Genomic DNA, 25,018 nt, shown 5'->3' on the forward strand with positions numbered 1-25,018 from the left:
TGTTCAATTATTTGGTCATTCACCAAAGTTTTGGACAAATTAAAATTTTGACTTGATGAAAAGTCAGGTGATCGCTGAAGTTATTGTAGTTGCTTCTGGGGAGAACATGTATGTCTGTACCAAATTTTCTGGCAATCCATTCAATAGTTGTCTAGACATTTCACTCAAAACCACAAAGTCAGAGGATCATCAAAGTCAGAGGCTTTCATCCTCTGGGGACCATGAATGGTTTTATAAAGTTTCACAAAAATTCCTCTCATAGTTGTTGAGATATTTCAGTCTGGACCAAAGTGGTGGACCCATCCACAGGCTGACAGAGGCATCCATAGAGCCATGCTGCTAGCGTGGCCAGAAAATCCAATGATGCAAAATAACAGATCTTATTGATGATAATTTCATGCCTTCGGACTGGCCCTGTGAACTCGGGTCCCCATTACATTCTGACAGAGGGCTGAGGAAACACTCCCTCACTGTCACAGACATGGTCAGATGCCTCGCCTACGCCAGTAAACCTCCATTAAACGCCACAAAGCACAGGCAGAGAGACAGCTTATGTTGTCACAGCTGTGCTACGGCATTGCCACTGGCATGCCTTGACAGATTATAAAGACTTTACTGTTCCTCTACAAGTTTACTGCCCTCTTTCACTGAGGAAGCTCAGGAGTAGAGACACAACGAAATGTTACACCAAGTATGCTGGTAGCACAAAGAAGACATCCATGTTAGAGCAAAATAATAAATAAGTAGGTCAGATATTGCACTGTTCATTATTTACCTATTGATGACAACTTATGATAATAGTTCAGATCTCCCAGGAGACAACCTAGAGTCAAATATTAAATACAAAAACACTAATATGCTTTTACTTTTTTGATAAAGTCAGTGGAGTACTAGCAGGTGAAATGTACCCACCCTGTGGCAGCGTTGAGCGGTCCAGCAGGTTTACTCTCCGTCTGGGAATATTCTTTCTCAGACTCTCTTGCAGGAACTTGAATCTTCTGTAAATAAAGTCAAACAAACACAAGTTTCGTTATGAAAACCACCCAAGCACTCCACAGAAAAGAGGCTCCTAGTTATCCAAAACTAACTCTCCACCAACCCATGGTGCAGCTTCCTGGTTTTGAGTAGTGAAAAAGAAAATCAGCGGGTTGATGGCCCTCTCTTTTCCTTAAGCTGAGGGTGTGTCATATGAACAAACATGGATTAATATTTGACTTGGCTGTTTCCTTTGTTCCTTTCACTTCAGTCAGTGTGTTTGTCTTAATGAGATGTACATTCACCTCGAGGGCTGCACACCGTTGCAACTTTGAAATGACTGAAACCAAGTTACAACCAAGAGACCTCTCATTTTTTAATTATTCCAATAAAATGTGTGTTCACATCATTTTGAGATCACAATCAAGGACTAAGCGCCTCACCTGTCCATAGAGGTCCGCTGAGGGAGATGATCGGGATCTCTCGTGAAAACAGGCGGTCTTGGTTCTCTCCTCTGGTCCTGGATCCAGGATGTTATCAGCTGACCGATACCGTCCAGAGGCTCTTGTTTCGTGGTTTTTCCTCTGTATATTCCACCTTGCCTCATACTCAGCGAAGGTGCCCAGTCTTTGCTGGTCTAAGATGGACATCTTGTGTGCAGAGCAAGGCCCTCCCATGACCTCTTCAGTGAGCTCTCTGCTCATCATGCCTTTCACTGTGTCCTCTGTTTCACCAGTGGATGCAGGACCTCGGGCCTTGGTTTCTGGTGGGTTCTCGGTATGGCTCTGAGGGACTGGGATGTGATTGGGGAAAGCTGGTTTCTCGCTTTCTTTAAAGAGCTTCTGTCGGTCTAATGAGGAGCTTGCATTCTCATTGTGTGGGAGATCCTCCTTCACCCCAACTTCATGGATTTTGTCTGGTTCAGAGAAAGACCTCACTTTCTTTTCTGCAGGAAATCGCTTACGGCCACCGATGCGAGTTACCTGACCACCGGCAGGACCGGATTTACTCATTCCAGACTCTGAGACAGTTGGCAGAGGGGGGAAATCTTTACGGGCCTGTGCTGAGGCTGGATAGTTAGGTGAGGCCTCAGCTGCTGGGTGCTCTAGTAAGACCGGCTCCAGGTCTCTTCTCCTGAAAGACGTAGCCTTGAGCACCCTGGCTTGTGCCTCCTTCAGATTAACCTTGTAGGTGTTGTCGAAGGACCCATCTGCAGAGTTCGGGGTGGTGTTTTCAGTGATATTCCAGATGTCCTGATCTTCAGCTTCATCCTCAGTACCAGGAAGGGTAGCCGCACTCTTACTTTTCTGCAGCCTGGCTCTTCTCATCTGGATTTCATTCCTTAACGTGGTGGCAAAACGGTCGCTGCGTCTCATCTGCTTGCTTTCAAGGGACTCTTCAGAGTTTGAGCTTCTTGCCTCTTTGCCTGTGGCATCCATAGATAGAGAGTGCAGCATAGGGGTTGCCTGGGGGCAGATCCTGTTGCTTCCTTGGCTGTGATGCCTGGTGTCTTGGGTTAATTCCCTTTGTTGTAGTGGCAGAGACCTCCGCTGTTCAGGCAGCCTGCTGGACTGATAACTCATGAACTGAATTTCTGCATTTTGTGTGTTATGTCCTCTCATGCTTCCCCTATCGTCACAGCTAGATTTTGGTGCAGAGGTTTCCAGGGCAGCAGTAACTTGGTGCTTGCTGTATCCATTACTGTCTTTAATGTGTAAGGAGTGTTGCTGCTGTTGGGGCAGATGACACTTCACTTTGGTGACTGGGCTAAGAGAGTTCCGCTCATTTCCAGTCTGTGCCACGTCTACGCCTGAGACACTCTTCCTGTCCTCTGATTTTCCTGACAGAGGCTGGGGGTTAGGCTGTGTGGGCTGACATGTTGTGACACAGTAGTATCGGCTATGTCCACTGCTGTCAGTGTTTTGGTCAGTGGCTGTGGTAGACAGGGAGTTTAAGTTCCGCCTCTGGTTCTGACCAAAGTGTTGTGCAGAACCGTTAGTAGGCAGTTCCTGCATGCTGCAATAGTAGCCACCTACGTTCTGTGGCTTTGGAGCAGACACAGGCCAGGCCTGAGAATAAAAAGTGCTTTTGTCACTGTGATGTCTTTGATGGTAGGGCTGGCCTTGCCGAACATCACTGCTGGACAGGGAGTACTGCTTGTTTGAGCTGAACTGGTTCTGATTCGATTTATCAGATGAAGTGTAAAAATTGTCCCTGTCACTTTTGGGGGATAGGTTTTGGCTGCGGCGATTTTCAGTGGAAGGCTTACAGGGGACATGTGATTCAGGCCCTTCAGGGTGAGTTATGATGAGCCCCCTTTCATGCACCTTAGTCGCAGCAAAACTGTCACTGCGTGCAGGTGGAGGTGGAGGTGGAGGGGGAGGAGATGGGGAAGCAGTCTTCTTTTTTTCAGGAACATGCCAAACGGGTCCGTAGCTGGTTCTACTTGAAGTGGAATGACGAGAGCCAGAAGAGTCATCAGTCTGTGGACCTTCGCAGCCTGTGTTAACTCCAGGCATCTGGAAGTACGCCACCCTATCGTCCTGTTTGGCTCCCTCAGTCAGGCTCTGGCTGGTTCTGCCATTGCTGTGCTTTCCTCCTGCATCCCACTGATTGAACTTATAGAGCATGTTCTCTGTCGAGGCAGCATTGCTCTTTGAGAGGGTATAGTCTGGTGTGCCAGAGCTGGTGGAGAAGGAGCTGTAGGCCGAGTCTCGTTTCCCCCCTCCGAGGTGCTCCATACTGTTGTTGGACTTGGCAGGCGACAGCTGGCTGGCAGGGTACGGGTGAGAGACATGTTCTAGACTGTCCATACTGCCATGAGAGCTGAACTGGTCGGACACTCTGCGCAAGTTTGTCTGCTCCCAGCCAGACGAAAGATCAGTTGAGGAAGAGCTGGAGATTAAAGCAAAGGACCAAGTGTGAAAATACAAACAGCCACCTGTTTTATTTCTGCAAAAACAGATACTAAGCAAAGACAGCTTAAACACAGCCTAAGGACCAATAAATCAAAGTCTTTGTACCTAAAATTCACAATTTTATGTTTATATAGGGGTATAGCATCATCTGTCAAGTTATGTGTGCAAAAATGAAGAAAACCTTTACTTTGTATTGGGTTTTCAGCAGGCACACTTAAGAGGAGTGACATGTCTGGCCAATAATGTTCCAAATGAAATGACAAGCTGTATTGTAGAGGGAATATTCAATGCTGAGCAAAGACTGAACAAGGCAGTTGGAGAGATAGGGTCAAGAGCTTGAGTATTTTAAATATACTTGAAAACCCCTTTAAGCATATTCAAATACTTTTCATTTAAAGCGCTTGACATCTAACACAGAGACTCAAGGGGCAAACTTCAAGATGCAAGAGTTACCTTGCATCATATCTGGTGTGCCAGACTTGCGTGGGTGGAGACTGTGTTTTGGCAGTCTCTGATTGGCTTTCGTTGAACTTGGTGGAGTGCCAGGAGTGAGGCCTGCTTATGGGTTCATTCCGCCTGCAGAGAGGGCAAAAAACACAGACTGGATTAGAGACCTGCCCCTTATTGAAAACAGTATGCACTCACACATACTCAATGAGTAAAAAATGTACTTGTTTTACTGCATCTATATCGAGGCAGTGATTTTCAGCATTTTTGATTTACTCCTGCAATCGCAGATGGTAACTGTTTGAGAGTGTTTTTATCTGGGTCTCTGTAGAGCCAAAAACTTTGTAAGGTTGTCAGTTGTGCGTTTGAAACATACCCTTTAAAGCGATTCTTTCTGAATTGCATGTCAGGAAAAGGTGAACAGAACATATCAGCATAAAACCACATACACCTAAATAAAATACAGTTTCACTTCCTTATCACAGACACAAAAGCATGTGCATACATGTCACAAACATACAGGGTATCGCATGCTGTACGAATGGGATGAATATCACCCATCTAATGACATGAACCACAAGACAATCCAAAGAGACATGCCAAAGAGTGCAGGTAATGAACCATGGAAGAGGGAGAGTTACTATGAGAGGAATGGAGATGATATTACTATGACAAATGATTAAAATGATTATGGCTCAGGGAGAGGGAAAAAAAAGGAATAGGTACTACTGATTACGATGAAGCCACAGAACCGTACCTCATGGAACTTCGCAAAATCTTCGTAAGAAAGCTTCTCGCCACATGAACGTCATTCTCTGAGGGCATTTTCTGAGTTACAATATCCACCATTTTCATCTTCCTGGGCAGCAGGGGGAGGAACACACACACTAAGAGCTCACCCACAATTGACTGGACTCACAGTAGAAGACAGGACAAAGACCACCTGACATTTAGTTTGTGCATACTACCGCACTGCAGAAGACTCAAGCTCAGCAGGACAAAGATTCTCTGAATCTCCTCTGATGCAACTGAATTATCAGTGTTGTAATTCACAGGACATTCATATCCAGAGTATAAAAGCCTAAATGTTTGCGGATACATGGTGTTATAGCCCCCTCTTCTGGTCAAACAAAAGCATGCTCATGATGACACACAAATTTGAGTGTCATGGAAGTTGACAAATATAAGAAAAACTCTCCCAGGGGGGGGAACACAAGCCCAGCATGGGACAGGGAGCTTAACTGAATAGAGAATCTCTTACAGATCAGCCACATCGCCCCTCAGTCCAAGCTGTCGTCTGCCTCCCAGACAGCCGCTCTATCCTCCACAGGGCTCAAAACTTACACCAGTGGACACAAGGGACTTTGGCAGTCGTTTGGTACACCTGTAGTCATATTAATGTAGTTGTGTGTGTTCAACTTTTAAATGGGGAGGGTTGGAATGAAAACGAAGGCTGACTTTTTTCCACACAATTACACTTTTACTTGCATAAAAAGGGTCTAAAAACTAAATAAAAGCTTAGGTTTGAAATCAGTATTTTTTATTTGACATTTGGTATGATTTTATGCATTAGCCTCTCACATCTATCGACGAAACAATCAAAGCAAAATATGTTTGAAAACACTTTAAAGACATCTCTGAATACTTCTGAATTTTTGTTTGCATTGCATGTTCGGCCTTGGTAAGTAGTTTTATTGAGAGGGAACTGTGAAACAGGGGGGTTATACTGGTCAAGAATTTTAGACAAAGCTTTACTTGCTTACGTTCTCATTGGATTCAAGACTTGCCATACAAAGCCACGAGGTCAAGAGGTCCTGCCCCCTCAGTCACCTTGTCTAAAGGCCTTCAATGATCTGATGACAAGAGGTCCAAACAACAGCTTCCTTTAGATGGAGTCCTGAAAACAAACTACTGGGTGAAATGAATAACAGTAGCTACTATGTTTGCAGCCTACACTAATTTTATAGATTGAGAAATTTCAGATTGAGACAGAGATTTGGTTAAGCTCAATAAAGTGGGACACTTCCACAAAATTGATTGTGGATTAAAGTTAAGGCCTATTTAGGGGACAAAGAAAAGCCAACATGGAGCTCAGTCTTCCTTGTCTCCTCGCAGTCCGTGTTTCTAGGGCACTAGGAGCTAGCCACACATGGCGCCTGCTATTGGTATGCAAATGAAGCTGGTTTTATTAGGCCTATCGTCAGGGCTACAGCTGGGCCAGCACAGATATGCTAGGAAAGTGAATCAGTTGGCTGGAATGGGGGCAGGGGGAGAGACTGACTGATCAGTTTAGAGCCTCGACTCACTTTAAATGTATCCTGTACCAATCAGTCCACAATCACAAATGAACAGCTCACATATGCATACGATCTAAATAGTCAACTGGTTAAACTTCAGGGTAAACTAACTGCTAATTATTTAATAATACTTTAGGAGAATATTCACAGATGATTTTGTTTTACCTATAAGCCTTTTCCCCCAGAGATTAATTTGCATTTGATTTGGAAATGCTAAGTCTTGCTGATCATGGCTTAGCCTAAATGATAGATGACCTCATACTGAATGATGAGACAAAAACAATCGCAACAATAACAGAGTATTAGGGTCATAACACCTAGCAAAGCAGGCCCCCCAATATGTGCCCAGTTCTTCACTGGCATATAAAAAGGCAAAAACAGATGATGGCCCTCAAACACAAAAGTCAAAATACTAAACAGTGATTAAAACAGAGTTCATTTTGACTCACCAAACATCTGGAGGAAGGAGTTCAAAATGGACACAACGAAAAAATCTGTGCTCGAAAAAGACCATAAAATAATATTGGACTGGAGCTCAATTTGGAAGGGAGACCAGTTGTGCCCGTGCGCTGGTCGGGCACCACATTCCACAGACACTTCAAAGGAAAGCCAAAATACAGAGACATGCAGGCCGCTGCTGTCTGAGCATCATCGCACAACTCCAACACTGGTCTGCTATCTCCAAACCCACTAACCAACAACTCAGGAGCATTATATTCAACTCTGACTAAGGGACATGACTCAGACTAAGGTCTTTGAGCAGAAATAGTTTGAACGGAGGGGAGATTTCCCTCAGGATTACGGGGGTTTTACCCGAGAGGGGGTGGAAGAGTGTATAGAGAAGGAGGAGGGCTATTGTCGCAGCCAGTCCCCTTGGAGTTTGCCTGCACTTTGCCTCGTCTCATTGGCTCTAAGGGGCTAATATGCTAATGACGGGATGAAATGCCGGACTCTTCTCTTCCCATCTCCCCTCTTGTGTGGCAGACATGCATTTCTACCATTACTATGGCAACAGGTTGCTCTCTCGGGTGGAAGGGCACCCCGTTTCCTGAAAGCCTCGGGTAATGAGCATTGCAACTGCCCAAGCTGGGATGGCAACACATGGCACATACAACTTGTTATTCAAAACTACTGACTTCACATTTTGTTGTAGTCATTACTTCAGGTTGTGTTTTATTGGGCTCGTTTAGCTGCAGTTCAGTCTATGTGTGAACTGTTAAGTGAAAACTTAGGAAATAAAGTGCCAAAACCAACATGCTGTGCCTTCTGTTTGGCCATTGTTATATACTAATTTATACCAATGATAATGTTGCCCTTTAAACTTGATTTGAATGCTATTTTTTTGACAAAAGAGCTGCCTACGTTTTTATGATAGAAGCTTAAACTCTCCACTGGCCTCCGTAATAAAAATAGACTGTCCTCTTCTGGGCTTTGTTGTATCTAGCATCTGGATCTGATTAGCAAACATAATTAAGTGATAATCATTAATGAGACAAGTTAATTATCTATTTGAATTAAATGTCTAACTTTCAAATTTGTAGTGTCATAACTTTGTACAACTCCTGGATACAACGTTAAGGAAAGTTGCCTGCAACACCTTTCTGATGAAAAACAGTCCAGATGGTGGTTACAGCTGTACAGATTACAGCTGGCTCAAAAGGTTTCCATCCTAAATGGCATAAAAGGGGGAAAGCACTCCTGCCTGAGTGACAAACAAGTGCTTTTCCAAAATGTGCTCTGGCAAGCCACTGAGAGGCCTCGTGACAGGCAAGAAGATTAGCAAAGAATGGTTACAACCTAAAGCTGATAGGAGGGCAATAAAATTCACAGTGATCTATTGTGAGGGAAGCAATCAGGCATACAGTCCAAACAAGGTTTTCATTGTGAGCTACAGCAGATGCATTGTTTACTAGTTTAACAAACACTTCCCATATCGAATTGAGCCACATCTAATCATTTCTAATCTGACCAAGGTGTGACATTTTGTAGTAAAAATTGTGACAACAAGAAATACAACATGTAGCTAGGACCGATGGATGCATTGACAACTGTATAACATCTGGCCAAACCAGGCTCAGCATCACGTACAGTATAGGGCAGAAAATGCTGAGGTTGTATGCAGCCAACCTGCACTTTGCAGGTGAGCTGGTGGATTCCATTTGGTCCCTGAGGGTCTGACAAAGGCCCTCTTCAGCAGACCCTACAATCAAACCAGTCATGTTTCGGTTGAGAGAGGTGAACCGTGAGCAGCATGTAATGACCAGCACATTCCTGGGCTGAGTGGCATACCAGCTGTCAAGTCACAGGCTGGCTGCACCGACCCAGGGCCCAGAAACACCTGGACACCCTTTGTCTGAGGGTGAGGGTCTAAACAGCAACGCTATAACAAAGTCCTGCGTCTTAAACATCGGCCATCATTACAGTTCTGGTTGTTTTGGGGCAATCAGTGGCTCAGAGCACTGGTAGAAATTCACCAATGACCTGTCAATTGCTTAAGGCAAGCAGTTGGGCCTCTTTTTACCTACTGTAACACCATCACAGCCTACGTGTGAGAGACACTAGAATGCAAGCCGAGCAACATCAGCAAATAGTGCGAGGATTAGTGGTAGACCCTTATAATGACATACTGTGTACTGCAATGATTAACCAGCCACAAACAATCCATATACATGTCACATACAACAATGCAAACAAACATGCATTCAACAGTCAAAACTGTTATAAGGCATGAGAAAATGTTTTTACTGTTTATGTAATGCTAGCCATGACATGCTGGGATTGTAGTCCCCTGAGGGTGATCTTCCCATAAACATTCCTAATAGCTGGTATGTGATAGAATATGTCTCAAGAATAATTGCCACTGAATATGAGAGACTAACACTATAAAATACAGTCAAGATTTTACAATACATTGAACACTAAACTGGTAGTTATAACCTAATTTAACAATAAATATAGGCAAAACATTTGTGTTTTTCCAAAAAACACCATCTGACAATTTTTACATTCACAAACCTCACAAAATTTGTTAAGAACTAACATTGCTTCATGTCAGATTGTCATCTCAACCCACGACAGCATGTGTATTCTTCCTGATTTGACTGGTTTAATGGGTTCATAATTTAAAAGAAAAAGATATGACTGAAGTTCTTCCTGTTAAACAAGTGATATCCACTTCAGTGACTCCCTGTCAACTCACCTTGGAAAGTTAACAGAGGGCTCCAGTGAAATCTCTGAACAATGATTTCCTCAGCCGAGTCCCAAACAATTTTAAGAAATCTGCTTATGACAACTATTCGGTGCACAGCATTCCAAGCATACCACACAGGCTTATTTAGAAAAACAAAGACCGGTAAATGTAAGCCACTGCACTGCAACCCCTACTGAATGCTTACACTGTAAGTTAGGCCGATAAGCTTTTCCAGGTATAATTGGATTGTGCACCAAACCTCTGTGCAGGTCTAACTCATGGAAAATAGCCACATAGATGTATTACGATATTGGAAACAGCATTTTTGATGCTGCAAAAAGTAAAAGGGAGACTCACAGATTCAGTCACATTCTGCTACATTAGACAGCATCTCTTCCTGTGCACTATAATGAAGCGTGTTAGTGACTGTGGTACTTCTGTAACAATGCCAGAAGGGGGAAACCAAATGCCACAACAAACATCTTCACGTGGTAAAGCTTAATGATTCACTGTTGGTTGCGTGTACAGCAAACGCTTCAAGCGAAGGAGAAAAGAAGGCAAGCCAGACCGCGGGGGTCCTGATTCTAAATAAAATCCTATCTGCCCTAACCTTGAAAGCTCATAGAAAAAGACTACAGCTCTGGAACATCCAAGCTTCCAAGGCCACATGGGAGAGTTTCTGGTGCTTCAAATGATCTATGCCTCTGCCTTCTGCACTGGTCAAAAAGTACCAGAGTATAGTCCGTGCAGCTTGTTCTCTTGATCTCTGTGAAGTTGCTTTCAAGACAAGTGCTGTCCACATACAGTTTAGTGACATATTTCTAACAAGAATTCAACTTAAACTTTGCCAGATTTAGAATTAGATTAAATTATAACTTTTGAATTTTACCGTAGACAAAGCATAACAATTGTGAGCTGGAATTCATGAAAATGCAATGTGTCGATGTGGGACAATTATAGTGTTTGAGTGTATGCAGTATTTAGTGTTGGCAAGTGTTAAACAATTTTAGCATAAAACGGGTAATCTAACTAGAGCTCACACCCTGGGTTTGTCTTTCATGTGCAGATGTTTTCAATGTTGTTTAAAAAGTAAAAATATCTGCAGAACTTTAAAGATTTCCTCAGAAGGCAGACCGAAGTTGAGGCAGTTGAGTAGTTTTGTCGAGGCATGTCAAAGAGGACAAGATGCTTTCCCACAGATAACCACACCTATCTTTTCTTTGTGTGACGTGTGACAAGCCTCTCTCCTTCCCTTCACCAAAGTGACTTTGCACCATCAATCTCACATTAGTCACTGCATGCAAAATAAATGAAGCTCCTCCCTTGTGCTGTCTGTAAAGAGACCACACCTGTAGGCCGGAGCAGGTTCTGACAGCTTCCTGATCCTCGTTCAACTATCCAACATTATCCCCGAGATAAAAAGAAAGGTGTTTCACCGCTGACACATTACATGCTCAGGCACAGATTAAGCTGCAGTCAAACATTAGGGCACAGGTGGCAATGTGGAAAGCTACACTGTTAAACATTTTCAAACCACAACACCAGCTTTCCACACAACATGGAGACTGAAGTTGGATAAAAAGAATAAGAAATGAGACTGCAGTTGAAGCTTTGAGGTTCTGTAATTAACTATTTTAAATCGGACACAGACGTGTTATTGTGGTCTTGGTAAAGACTGACTGGAGATGTTATTCGAGACTAAATTCTTCAGCATAGACGAGCAGAAGGAAGGAAGAGTCCCATGGGATTAAAAGCCTGTGTAAAACACAATATGAACAATAAGACTTGTCCTTGTGAGGAAATGTCTTCCTCCATTTACAATTACAAACATACTGAAATGACAACACCCAGATCCTTTAGTTATGCCTCCTGCTCCTCTGCAGTTAAATCTACCCAGTATCTACTTCCTGCTCTCCCCATTCCAAAAGGAAAATTACATGTCGCTGCCACAAATCATGGGAAAATAGAGACACTTCTGCTGCCATACTTGCTGGACCCACAAGCAGCACCAATATTACTGAAGTCCACAAACTACAAGCTCCAAAATTACCACAGAACAAAATCAACACCATTTTAACAAAAGCTGAACATTAAAACCTTCATGAAAGTAGAATTTATTACAGGACTGATGCATTTGTTTGGCTAGGCGTGCCTAATAAACTGGCAGCTGAGTGTATATCCTAGTTATTGTATCCTATTTATTTACATACCAGTGGGCCTTTTCTGCAGATGGAAAAGAGACTTGAATACCAAGTTTTTTTGACAAAGAGACGTGTCTGTTGGTGTACTGGTAGCCATATTAGAGTAGAACTGCTACTACAAAAAGGGATTAACGTCTGTGTATATACATGAATGCATCCAATTGAATAGGATTTGGGCGACCAGCCAACACTGTTCATCATATAAAACTTTGCTTGATGTTAACTTGTAGTGGCTAGCAGAGTGATATCATTGTAGGAGGTGTGTGTGTGTTGGCAAAAACTCAAAGAATGCGGCTGAGGTCTAATTTATGTATTTATCTGTCTTTCCCCGCTGATGATCTGACACCACCGGCGATGGAGGAGCGGCAAACAGTCCTCTATACTTTCATTACTCTTTATTAATCTATTGCAACGTATTAACATGTAACATGCACATGTCTGAGCAATCCAATGCCTCTTAGCATAACTATACTCCATCACATATTCTATTTCACTCACATTACAGAAGCTAAAGACGCTCCAATGACACTTTCAATGGGACTTTAACCTAATAATGACAATTCATAGTGTTAAAGTTTCAAGTCCTAAGCAATCTTCTATAACGTGAATTACCAGTGCTAAGTAGGAAAATAATCAGAATCCTTATATAATACATCCTTAAATATCATTTAGAGTTTCACACTCTAGTTCACTAATCTGCTTAAACAGGCCTGTGGGTGTGAATTGATCAAATTTGATTGACAGTAGCTGTGGCGCCATGAGCAAACAATCATACAGCTCGCATCAGATTTTGATTCAAATGTTTGCTATATCCTGATTGGTGCATAGATGTATGTGGCGTCATGTTTTCGCATCTGACCACCGGACACTTGTGAGTGCGAACAAGTGTGAGTAAGAAAAAAATGACACATGTTGAAATCTCTCATGTAGCAAAACAAACTGTTCTAACTTTGGTAGAAAACTGTGTGTTTATGTAGGACTCCTTCACTAATAGTAAGAAGCTGTTTGAGAAGGTATGTTGTCAGGGCCTTTAAGTTGACAGTAGCGTAAGTAATCATACAGACACAAACTGTTATAGACAGTAAAGAACTCTTGTTTCCAGATCCTATAATAGACATGCCTATTGAGAATAAAACACAATGAGTGAGACTCACAGCCACGTCCTTGTGAAGAGATAAATGGTGAGTGGACTTCCTTGTACGGTAGGATTTGTTCAGGGATTACGTTATGATATGATACAATACAGAAACAAATGCGGACTGCAAAGAGAAACAATGGGAGCAGTGTTTCACAGACGAGGCCATTTGTAAGACGGCCTCCAGGACTCAGTTTACAAATGATTCATTGCTTAAACCAGATATGAATACCAAACAATACCTAGGAGTCAATAAGTCACGAGTACTGAGTGAATGTAACCATCTACTGTGTGCTTGCTGTTCATTAAAAGTTTGTTCTTTGGTCAGGGAGAAAGAGTGAGATGTGTGGTGCAACACTAGAAATGTCTTATCATTTACATGAGAACTTTCCCTTGTCTGTCCTTCCTACACCCACTGCAGGGGCTCTAACAGAGTGAATGATGTCACCTGCAGCCTCTCTTCTGCTGACTGCAACCCAGTGTAACCTGGCAAAACAGGACCATCCAGCTGCCAGGAACTCAACAGTGACAGCTTTGAAACCTCAGAAAGTACAGGCTCGTCTGCAGACACACCATGCACACAGATAACGGCAATGGCCAGGATCCTCTGACCCCACTCCTCCATCACCTTGGTTTGTTGGAAACGTTGCCATGGTGACCTGTTAGGTTGAGGGGGTGGTGCACTTGTGACAGCGGCAGATGTAGGAGGAGAGGGCTTGGGAGGGGACCGGGGATTGGTTACCTACCTTCTCACCACCAGACTGAGGGTCTTGTGGGAGCCTTTCACTAGGCAGATTGCCTCCTGTCTGTAGCCACTCAGGGGAATCTCGTTGATGTTGACAAGCTCGTCTCCCACCTGGAGACTCACAGCTGCTGCCTTGCTGCCCTCCTCAACCTGGAACATAAACACAGCAGATGGAAACCTGAGGACTAAACGCACCATTTTACAGAGATAACACAATGTTTCGGAAAGCCAACTGCCGGCAATCTAGCTAATTAGAGAGATCAAGAAAATCAATCATTTGTACGCTGCATACATTTAGGCAAATTCTAGTTTGTTACCAACACCAACTTTTTATTCACAGCTGTTAGCTGGCAGTGCAGTCCTTTCTTCATACCAAGTCCAAAAACAGCAGCACTGTCTTTGTGTCTGAATTAATAAGACAGGAACATGACTTAGGATAGGTGAGGAAACTAGAGAACATCAAAATGCCTTTATGAACCTCTGCCACTGGAACGTGGATGCTAGCGTGACAGTAGGAGTAGAACTGATGCTGACAAAAACAATGGCGAATTGTGCCTTTAATGCAAATATTTGGTTATATGCATATGTTTATCAGAATGGCCGCCAGAGCATAGAGAACTAAAACATGAGTTATGTCCACGAGGTTTCTCACCACAGTGAGATTAAGTAACCTCATACGACCTAATCTTGGTGCTATTTACTGCATCTCAGTACTTTAAAACCTGTGATAAGCAAAACCCTGATATTAACTGTGGGTTTTAAAGCCTATTGTCGTGCAGTTTCTCCAGGTAAGTCGTAACATTTCTACTTTGTTTCAAACCTAATTCTTATCTTGTTTCTACCCATTCACAAGAATTAATTTCCTTGATGTGTGTAGAGGAGACAAGAAAAAGAAGCTGTAGTGTTTGGGCACGGTGTCGTGTTTTGTCATTGTCTATCAAAAAGCATCTTCAGACCCACTGTATATTGAAAAGATATAACCCTCCACTCACCCTCAGCACATTATTTGTGTGCTAGTCGTTAAATGCGAAATTTGCATCTGACAGCTAAATTTTTTCTAGTATGAATCAATGTTAGAAACTATGACTCACAATTATGAATTCAGTCTTCATGGCAGTTGAAGAAGAAAACATGCTTCAGGGATATGTGAGATAAACGCACTAAAAAGCCACCAGTCTTTCTTCTTAATATATTTTATAGGGTGACAATGACATAAGAAACACAGTGTTTACCAAAGTTAACAGCAGGGTAGGCCAGTTTCCAAAGACATGGATCAAAGACTATAAAAATACTTCAAAAGGCTGCTGTCCAAGTCAGTGGCATGATGTAAAAACAAAGCGTATTGTGTTTGTTTGAGGGCAGACACCTGGAATAACACATCTTGTCAAAGGGAAGTACAGTGAACAGAGCACAGTGCACTGAAGTTAGCCACTGCTAGGGTTGGTGTGTCTCTGGAGGAGACCCACCAAAAATCAGAACAGAAGCACTGCTGCAGTGAAGACGTCTGATGTGTCAGATATACTGAGTGTTAAGGTCGGTGCTGTCCTCACACTGACACTGAAAGTCAGATAAAAGTCAGCAAGACAGCTCAGCCTAATGTGGAAAAGAAAAGCAGCGAGAGCTTGCTTGGCAGTTGGCACATTAACACACAAAAGCCAAGCTCTGCAGCTGATTATCAGTTCTCCACACAACCTGTGAGAGGGGGCTGTATGACTCAGCTACAGAGGTATGTGTACATTTACAGACCATTACGTCTTATATGGCCTTATCCTCAGCTCAAAAAACAGAGGCCAGATAGCTCCAATCAAAACCCCTTTTCATTTTTCTATAATACTAATTTTAAAGTTGGGTTAAGGCAGGGCGGACTGAGGATTTTTATGATGGCTGGCTCTCGTCCTGATCTGGTCCTGATATGGTAGTGTATTTTGTAGAGAAAGTGAATCACTGACTGATGCATTTACAGTTGGTTACAAGGCTTAAAATGGACACAAAACACCCCTGTTTCACTGTAACTGGAAAACCATTCTCAAAAGGTAACGCTAGTCTGAATACATTTAACTCCACAAGCATCAAACAGACATAGCATTTAGGTTAGCTGGTAATCTTTCTAAAGGGTAAAATAATGGGTCATTTAAAATTAGAAAAGGGGCCACAATATATAGTTTAACTAAAAAGAAAGATTTAGTAATGTCCTAAAATGTATGTTTTTTACAAACAATAACATGCACGAGGTGTTTTAGTCTTTGTGGGATTGACTTAAAATACACTACAGTGCCCATGCTTATAGTAATGAGGGAACATATAACCAGTGTAACAGTGTGGCTCACTGATTTTAACAGAGGAAAGACATAGTAAGGTTTGGCAACACAAACAAGTTTAAAAGTTAGTAGGATTCATTAATTGTTTTTTTCATGATTTTTTTGCCACTGAATATTACCAGACCTATTCTATGAGCATTGTGGGAAGATTTGAAGTTTTTGACTGCAAACAAACATTTAAAATCTCTGATGATGTTTCAAAGCTTTTCACTTCAGACAGTTGCAAAATCCAAAACATATTGTGTTTGGGACAAGACCAGACTGAAGGCCAACAGAAAAAGAGGATCATGTACAGTGGGGCAAAAAAGTATTTAGTCAGCCACCAATTGTGCAAGTTCTCCCACTTAAAAAGATGAGAGAGGCCTGTAATTTTCATCATAGGTACACTTCAACTATGAGAGACAAAATGAGAAAGAAAAAAAAAAAAAATCCAGAAAATCACATTGTCTGATTTTTAAAGAATTTATTTGCAAATTATGGTGGAAAATAAGTATTTGGTCAATAACAAAAGTTCATCTCAATACTTTGTTATATACCCTTTGTTGGCAATGACAGAGGTCAAACGTTTTCTGTAAGTCTTCACAAGGTTTTCACACACTGTTGCTGGCATTTTGGCCCATTCCTCCATGCAGATCTCCTCTAGAGCAGTGATGTTTTGGGGCTGTCGCTGGGCAACACAGACTTTCAACTCCCTCCAAAGATTTTCTATGGGGTTGAGATCTGGAGACTGGCTAGGCCACTCCAGGACCTTGAAATGCTTCTTACGAAGCCACTCCTTCGTTGCCCGGGCGGTGTGTTTGGGATCATTGTCATGCTGAAAGACCCAGCCACGTTTCATCTTCAATGCCCTTGCTGATGGAAGGAGGTTTTCACTCAAAATCTCATGATACATGGCCCCATTCATTCTTTCCTTTACACGGATCAGTCTTCCTGGTCCCTTTGCAGATAAACAGCCCCAAAGCATGATGTTTCCACCCCCATGCTTCACAGTAGGTATGGTGTTCTTTGGATGCAACTCAACAATCTTTCTCCTCCAAACATGACAAGTTGAGTTTTTACCAAAAAGTTCTATTTTGGTTTCACCTGACCATATGACATTCTCCCAATCCTCTTCTGGATCATCCAAATGCTCTCTAGCAAACTTCAGACGGGCCTGGACATGTACTGGTTTAAGCAGGGGGACACATCTGGCACTGCAGGATTTGAGTCCCTGGCGGCGTAGTGTGTTACTGATGGTAGCCTTTGTTACTTTTGTCCCAGCTCTCTGCAGGTCATTCACTAGGTCCCCCCGTGTGATTCTGGGATTTTTGCTCACCTTTCTTGTGATCATTTTGACCCCACGGGGGGAGATCTTGCGTGGAGCCCCAGATCGAGGGAGATTATCAGTGGTCTTGTATGTCTTCCATTTTCTAATAATTGCTCCCACAGTTGATTTCTTCACACCAAGCTGCTTACCTATTGCAGATTCAGTCTTCCCAGCCTGGTGCAGGTCTACAATTTTGTTTCTGGTGTCCTTTGGCAGCTCTTTGGTCTTGGCCATAGTGGAGTTTGGAGTGTGACTGTTTGAGGTTGTGGACAGGTGTCTTTTATACTGATAACAAGTTCAAACAGGTGCCATTAATACAGGTAACGAGTGGAGGACAGAGGAGCCTCTTAAAGAAGAAGTTACAGGTCTGTGAGAGCCAGAAATCTTGCTTGTTTGTAGGTGACCAAATACTTATTTTACCGAGGAATTTACCAATTAATTAATTAAAAATCCTACAAAGTAATTTCCTGGATTCTTTCCCCCCATTCTGTCTCTGATAGTTGAAGTGTACCTATGATGAAAATTACAGGCCTCTCTCATCTTTTTAAGTGGGAGAACTTGCACAATTGGTGGCTGACTAAATACTTTTTTGCCCCACTGTAAGTAGTTCAGACTAAGTGAAGGTGAATTGTCAACTATAACGAATAAGGAGAGAATGTAAAACTGATGAAAAACATGTTTTAGTCACATTTATCTGATCCTAATAAAGTCAACAATGGTCAACCTGAAGAGTGATTGTCTGATGACAGTATAGTACTAGTTGTTTTCTAGAAATTGTTTACATGTTGCACATACAAACAAATGATGTCTTCAAAATAAGCTAATTGCCAGGACATCTGTGTGACAGCCTAGGAACACAATAGTTTAGTTCTTTTATTCAAAATAACCGCATAGGAAGTGTGGCTTCACAATAAGAGGATATTTTGAGAATGCAAACAACAAACTGTGCCAACAAGCAGCATAAGATAAAACATAAGGGCAAATAAAAGCAGTGTTCACACAACATCAACACTGCTTTCCCAAACATTTTTCACCACGGCAGCCCAATCAGCCGTACTATGTCCTTTGTTTACCATCTTCCTCCAGGCTACAATCAGTCAACCTCCAGCCATCCTGCATGCCCGAGTATCCTCAAAAATAGCCTTGTGTCTCTATGAGAGACATGAAGGAAGGATGTGGTGGTGATGAGGGTAAGGAATGTATCTTTTCTGCTGACAGATGTCCTGTGCAGCGTGCTGACAGGGCCCTGAACTCAGACCTCTTTTATGGTTTTAGGCACAGCCTGCACACAGCACTGACAATGTAAATTGGTGTCTGACATGACACCAGCAACCCCAAAAACAAACTCACCCGCATTTGACCTTTGGTTTGTTTTTTTTTAGTTCAGACATCTGTTCTTTTGTTGAACTTTTTTAAGTAAATCACTACATTTGGCCACTTGCAACAGTGACAGTAAGTAATGTCATAATAACTACCACATAGCTCACTGTTACTGGCATCTATGGAATTGAAGCATCATTCCAAGAGGTGAAATTAAATCAAACTACATTTTTTTTGCCTCGCTAGTGTTACATTGCAATGTCACTGTGGTCCAGGCGGAAAAATACAAGCATTTGTGGTTATGACTCAAATGTCTTTACAACTGTTGTATGACATTTGGGACAGACATTCGTGCTCCCCTCAGGATGAACTGGACTTTGGACGAATTAAAATTTTGCTACATGAAAAGTTAAGGAAACGCCAATGTTGTGCGTTAATCATCAAATAACTGCAAAGCTACTGACTTTCCCATAAGCCGCAGCTGTACTTTGCATTTATAGCTAGTTATCAAATATTAGTGTGCTTACATGTTAAACTAAGACAGCGAACACCCACTGTAACCCGTAAACATTGTACCTGCTAAACATTCACGTTATTGCTGTTAGCTAAAGTTAGCTAAAGTTAGCATTTAGCTGATTTTGCTTATGTTAGACTTGTATTTCATATAAGCAAAGTTCTTGTACTAGTACTTGTTCTCGCTGCTTATGTTTAGAAAGCATGTAACATTTGAGAAGCTTAGCCTTGGCTTCCCCCCTCCAAGTTAAAAGGGGATTAGGAAGAAAAGTGCAGTAGTAGTCCAAATTCCATTTAAAGTCTGAAAACAATTCAAGTCTAAAAGGTTTTGGCATATCAAGGCACCACAATGCCTAACATTAAGATAAGGCTAAGGTACATTTATAACAACTGTGTTTTATATCTTATGTAAATACTTGGCATTTACATCACAGTGCACACGGTGACCCAGTCCTCCTCTGCCTAATCAATAATCATTCCAGCATTCCATATGCCTACATCCCAAATCCTGACTTCCACAAATCACAAACTATCTGAAGTTTAACTATTTTCCTCCTATGAGCCATAATCCTGTTCTCTGTGAATCACCTTGGCTTCAGATTTGAGCAACCACAAAACAGCCAAATCAAGCCCACAATGTTGTCACAAAGGATTCAATAATTGGTAAAACCTGTTTACCTGCAGGTGATTTATCACAGCGTGCCAGAACAGAGACATTTTTGCAGTGTGTCTGGTACTGGTTCTTTAGGTGCAAACAATATTTTCTCCTATATAGAATTTGATCTTGGCAGAGGAAACATATGTATGTAGTGCATGCCCAGCTGTGTTGTGTAAAACTGGATTAAATAAGTTTACTGAGACTAAGGACTTTAAGTCCATGAAGACCTTGAGCATAACCTGAGCTATGAGTGGAATGTTAAGAATTTTAATTAGGTCCAGGATTTTTTAAGAAACACTCTAAACCTCTCATCAAGCTGCGGACCCTTCTTTATTATCTTTCATTTTATTATTTGGAGAGAATGCAGATAACTGAGAAAACAGCCAACAAAGTCATTACTTTGGGTCCTCTATAACACCGTGTGTTCTTCAGGTTAATACATATAATCAAGACATACCTGCCAAATCCAAACAGAGTACTCAATGCTCACAACTCATACTAAAAACGAAAGAGATGTAAAAATAATCAGAAAGGGAGAAGCTTCAGCTGAAATCACCATCTATACATCTATCTATGTACAAAAAATATCAGGTAGAACATGGATGCTTAAATGCATACTATGTCTGCAGCATATTTATGTCATCAGACAGGTTTGTATAAATTTTTACAGGTTATAATGTAAGGTTGTTATTCTGTAAGGGAAATAGTAGACTGTCTTGCATCTTTATCTAGTTAAGACAAATAATTTAACAGCATTCCTTTGTAAATCAGTAGCGATAATCTGAGATCCACTCCAAAAGAGCACAAATCACTAATCCTGACTTCACTTATCCCATCACGCCATTCCAGCGGGCTTCAGGCTGTCACAGATAATTCACTACATTTAGAAAATCAAACAAAGCTCCAACATTCCTGTCCTGCTCCTGGTACCACAGGCTACCCTCCAACTGAAATTTAACCCAGTACAAAAACATGAGAAAGCCAAGGTCCAGGTGGGATCTAATAACACACACCGTAGCCTAAGTGACAGCAAACTAAACTCTGGCGCATTTCAAGACAGCTTGACAAACATGAGTTAAGCCTAGTCCATGACCAATTTGCTTTATTTCTTTGTGCCAGCCAGGAAGACTCTGGGTTGTGATTATATAGTGATTATAAAAAGTTGAGTAAATTGAGTAAAGTCTTCTCAAAAAGTTCTATGGAATTATCAGCTCACCAAAAGATCCAAACAGGCTTGCTTTCGTTGGTCCTTGGAGTAAGGACGTGGCATTCGGGGGCAAAATATTAACAAAACAAAAACGCTGTCAATATCAAACCGATGAATCGCAGTCCAACTGGGCAATGGTTCACCGCACACAATTCAGCAATGTGACCGCGCCATTTAATCTTACAGCTTAAAGACTTAAAATGCTCAGAATTCTAGTCATTTGAATGACATGCTTGTAAAACCTACGGTAATGGGGTGAAGCTGATCCTAACTGTATCGCTCTAAGCCAATATGCTGCCTGAAATCCTGAGTTTCGTCCATCTGAGGTGGACTTTGGACGCCTTTTGGGTCAATACAGAAAGAAGGAACAAAAATCCAGCAAGGTCACAGCTCCAGACCAACAGCTGCTGGTATTTTACCATGTCAAATCTACTAGCAAGGTCTTTTGTAGTAAATCATTACCCAGTCAACAGAGAAGTGAGGTTACAGTGTGATATCAGAGCTGATTGGGCTGCACTGTGTTTAGGTAGCCTCCCTCTCATGGGCACACATATGCATATTGTGGCTCATACCACAAGCAATAACAAATAAAGAAACTATTTTACAACATACAAGAATATTGCATGCTCTGTTGAATATTTTTTGAAAAACAAAAAACTCACAACAAGTTTTGAATGATACAGGACAAATCCTACTTGAAAGGAGACCATTAATGTTCTGTCCAGCCATGCAAGTGGCTCTCTGTACAGCGGCAGCTGTACAGCGGTGCTTTCAGCTAAATGTTAACGTCAGCATGATAACATGCTCAGAAGAATGATGCTAAAATGCTGGTGTTTCAGCAGGTACAGTGTTTATGATGTTTACCATCGTAGCTCCTAAATGTTAGTGTGCTGGCAAGGATTAGCTTATTTCACTGAAATCATTGACTTGCTGGTGGCGCCAGAGGAAAGTCATGTAATTTCCAAAGTCACTTCATCCTCTGGGGACCATGAATGTATGTACAAAATTTAATGGCCTTTTCAAATCATAACCCTAATCCTTCCACTAGTTATAAAATTAAGATATTTTATTATGTTTAGCCGAGACCAAACTAACTGACCAGCTGAAAAACCAACACTGTATGTTTAAAAGCAACAAAACAGAATATTGTGCGTTCGCTATATGAAAATATGTCTCGTGTCCTCTCCTCTACTATATTCTATTGCATTCACTGCTATCAGTCAAGAAAAATTAACAGCAACATGCTTGACATGTCGGCAGTTCTGAGTCGGGTGGTTTTTTGTTAGATGACAACTACTCTAAAAGTAAGAATTTTAACTAGTCTGGGGCATTACTGACAAAATTGATTGTGCAAACACTCACGCAGAGACAGTGACAGTGACATCTAACTTTGCCAGAAAGCATCACCTGTGCCATCATGATAAAGATCACATGAAAGTTCTTTCAAAAATGCAATACAGACCGCAGGAGGTGAGGCTATATAGTGTGTGATGTGGAGGGTCGGGGGACATCAACTGACCACTGCTCACTGTAGCACACAGTGATGTAGAGCTGGTAGTCAGAGCTACCAACCACATGGAGCTGCTGTCTGACTTCCAGTGTCTGTGCTGGAAAGGTGCGGCTGATGGCTTTGACACTACAAACACATTTATGGTCATTTGGTTCATCTTACATAAAAGACCTGAGTCTCCTATTTATCGTCGTGCTTAGGGAGGGGTGAGAGAATTCTGCTAGACCAAACATCTAAATCCAAGCAGACTGGAAGCAGCTTGGATGACATTTTTGCAGAAACTCTTTAGTGAAAGGAATGCCATCATAAAATCTACATTTTTAGAAACAATGACATATTGACTTAAACAATTAAATCAAACAATTTACAGGAATAGAAAAGATTTTGACAGACTAAAAAAAGTGAATAAAAATTCATTTTCACTCTCAGCTAAAATCCTGCGCACCAACCGCCAAACTTGCACATGCCACCTCAATGCTCAGCTGTCTATGACGTAAAAAGAGTCTAATGGGGTATTTACCTTGGTGATAAGCAGAGGCTCTCGATGCTCCAGTCCCCCTCTGAGTGTAAATCCCCACGGTGCCCCTCCAGAGAGAAATGCATCCACCAGCTTCCAGCCGTCACCATCTCTGCTCCTCTGATCCACGTCTGATTTCTGCATCACATGCCAAAGGCGCTCTGCCTCTGTATAGTGTGGATATCCCTCAGCATCCATGGTTCTGTTATAAAAGTGAAGTAACAAAAGACACAGCTTGAAAAAATTACCAGATGCAAAACAATAATAAGCATTTGTCCTAAAATATAATAATGTAGACCAAATGGGACTACATTTAATAAGGCTCAGTTTCGGTCCAATCTACTGTTTATAAAATACTGTCAGGTATTGTAAACGTCCCGCTCCAGTGCTATGCTGATGACACCCCACTGTAACTCCCTCTGAAATCTACTGTTCAAATAAGAGCAGAAAGACAAAACTAGATCTTCACTGGCACGAGATAACAGAGACAATATTACCCTCACTTCAGAACCGTTACTTTGGTTGACAGTCAGTTCTAGACAAGATCAAGATTTTACTGATCACTTTCACAGCTCAGCACGGTCTGGCCACATGTTGTACTGCTCATCTTTTAAGCCTTCCTGGACCTGAGCGTGACCTGAAAAGACTACAGAGTACTCTCCAATCTCAACTGTTGAATAAAGCTAACTGAGCATTTGCCTGAGGAATAATTCACTGGAGGATTCAGACTCAAAGATAATAAAATGTTAAAATTGTAGAATTCCCTTTCCACCCGTTAATTATTTTCTCTTAACACATTGTTTGTTTGTTTTATACTTTTTAACAGCTGGCCTTGTTTTGAACTATGTGCTGTTTAGTTGTGTGTATTTGTTCAATCCATTTCTTATATCAAAAACGTTGTAGTTTCTGCTTTGGACAAACTGTCTCTATTATTATTAGCCAATATTGCGATTCATAATAGGTTACTGTATCATCTGTTTGATTCATGAAATAAAACACGATCACCATAATGTTTTACATTGCAAAACACTTCTGAACCGCTAATCAGTCCAATACCATTCATTAACACAGAGATAGTAACTATTTTACCTTAAAACACTAATGTGTGTGCTACACTGGCTGCTGTTGCTAACTTTGATGGTTTAATAGTAGCTAATTGTCTTTTATATGGTGTCACTGACAATAACGTTTAAAATGTAAAAATGCTTATAAGACATGAGGTACGTGACCAGAGGATGTCTGTGCTAAGTGATACAGCAAGTCCATTTTCAAACATGGCAGCACCAACAGCAAATAATACAACACGGGGTCACTATTGCGACAAAATCACCGAGTGCACCTTTATTTTGGCAATAAACTAAATACCAAAGGAGCATGTCAATGCATTCAGTTACTGTTAACATTCAAATAAGCTTCTTGGCAGTCAGCCTCTAGGAAAGAAGGTGGGTTTATCTATTTTTTGGATAGAGGTCACTTTCTTTTTTTTTTTTTGAAGAGGACTATGCTTTACTCTACAAATATTCCTCATCGTGCTTATTAAATACGATTTCAACACAAATGCCTCTAATTTCATTAATTCTGCTGTATTTCAGTGGTTTTGATTCAGGCTAAATAAGGTTAAGGTGTTATATCTTTAATGTAACCTTTCCATAGATTTCAGGCTTCCCTGGTTAACATGGCTGAACTGTTTAAGCATGACATTACATGTGCTCTTAATTTGAAAGGACCCCCTCTTAAGGAGAAAACGAGTGTGTGGATGTT

General features: G+C 41.6%; 1 protein-coding gene across 2 annotated transcripts in view; it reads right to left on the bottom strand.

The window, feature by feature from the left end:
* Positions 1 to 25,018, bottom strand: part of shroom2a (shroom family member 2a) — a 32,724-nt gene that overhangs the window by 7,095 nt on the left and 611 nt on the right. The window contains exons 2-6 of one of the 2 annotated variants that reach the window (XM_070832046.1): positions 23,261 to 23,459; positions 13,910 to 14,058; positions 4,347 to 4,469; positions 1,419 to 3,870; positions 913 to 998 (exon numbers count right to left, since the gene is read on the bottom strand). In XM_070832046.1, coding sequence (XP_070688147.1) covers positions 913 to 998; positions 1,419 to 3,870; positions 4,347 to 4,469; positions 13,910 to 14,058; positions 23,261 to 23,455 — 3,005 coding nt within the window. In that variant the 5' untranslated portion in view covers positions 23,456 to 23,459. Of the gene's footprint in view, positions 1 to 912; positions 999 to 1,418; positions 3,871 to 4,346; positions 4,470 to 13,909; positions 14,059 to 21,239; positions 21,511 to 23,260; positions 23,460 to 25,018 lie in introns of those variants that run through there. The other variant, XM_070832047.1, reaches the window with a different exon arrangement.

The sequence above is a fragment of the Pempheris klunzingeri genome, chromosome 6 (assembly GCF_042242105.1).
Source record: "Pempheris klunzingeri isolate RE-2024b chromosome 6, fPemKlu1.hap1, whole genome shotgun sequence".
In the NCBI taxonomy this organism is placed as follows: Eukaryota; Metazoa; Chordata; class Actinopteri; order Acropomatiformes; family Pempheridae; genus Pempheris; species Pempheris klunzingeri.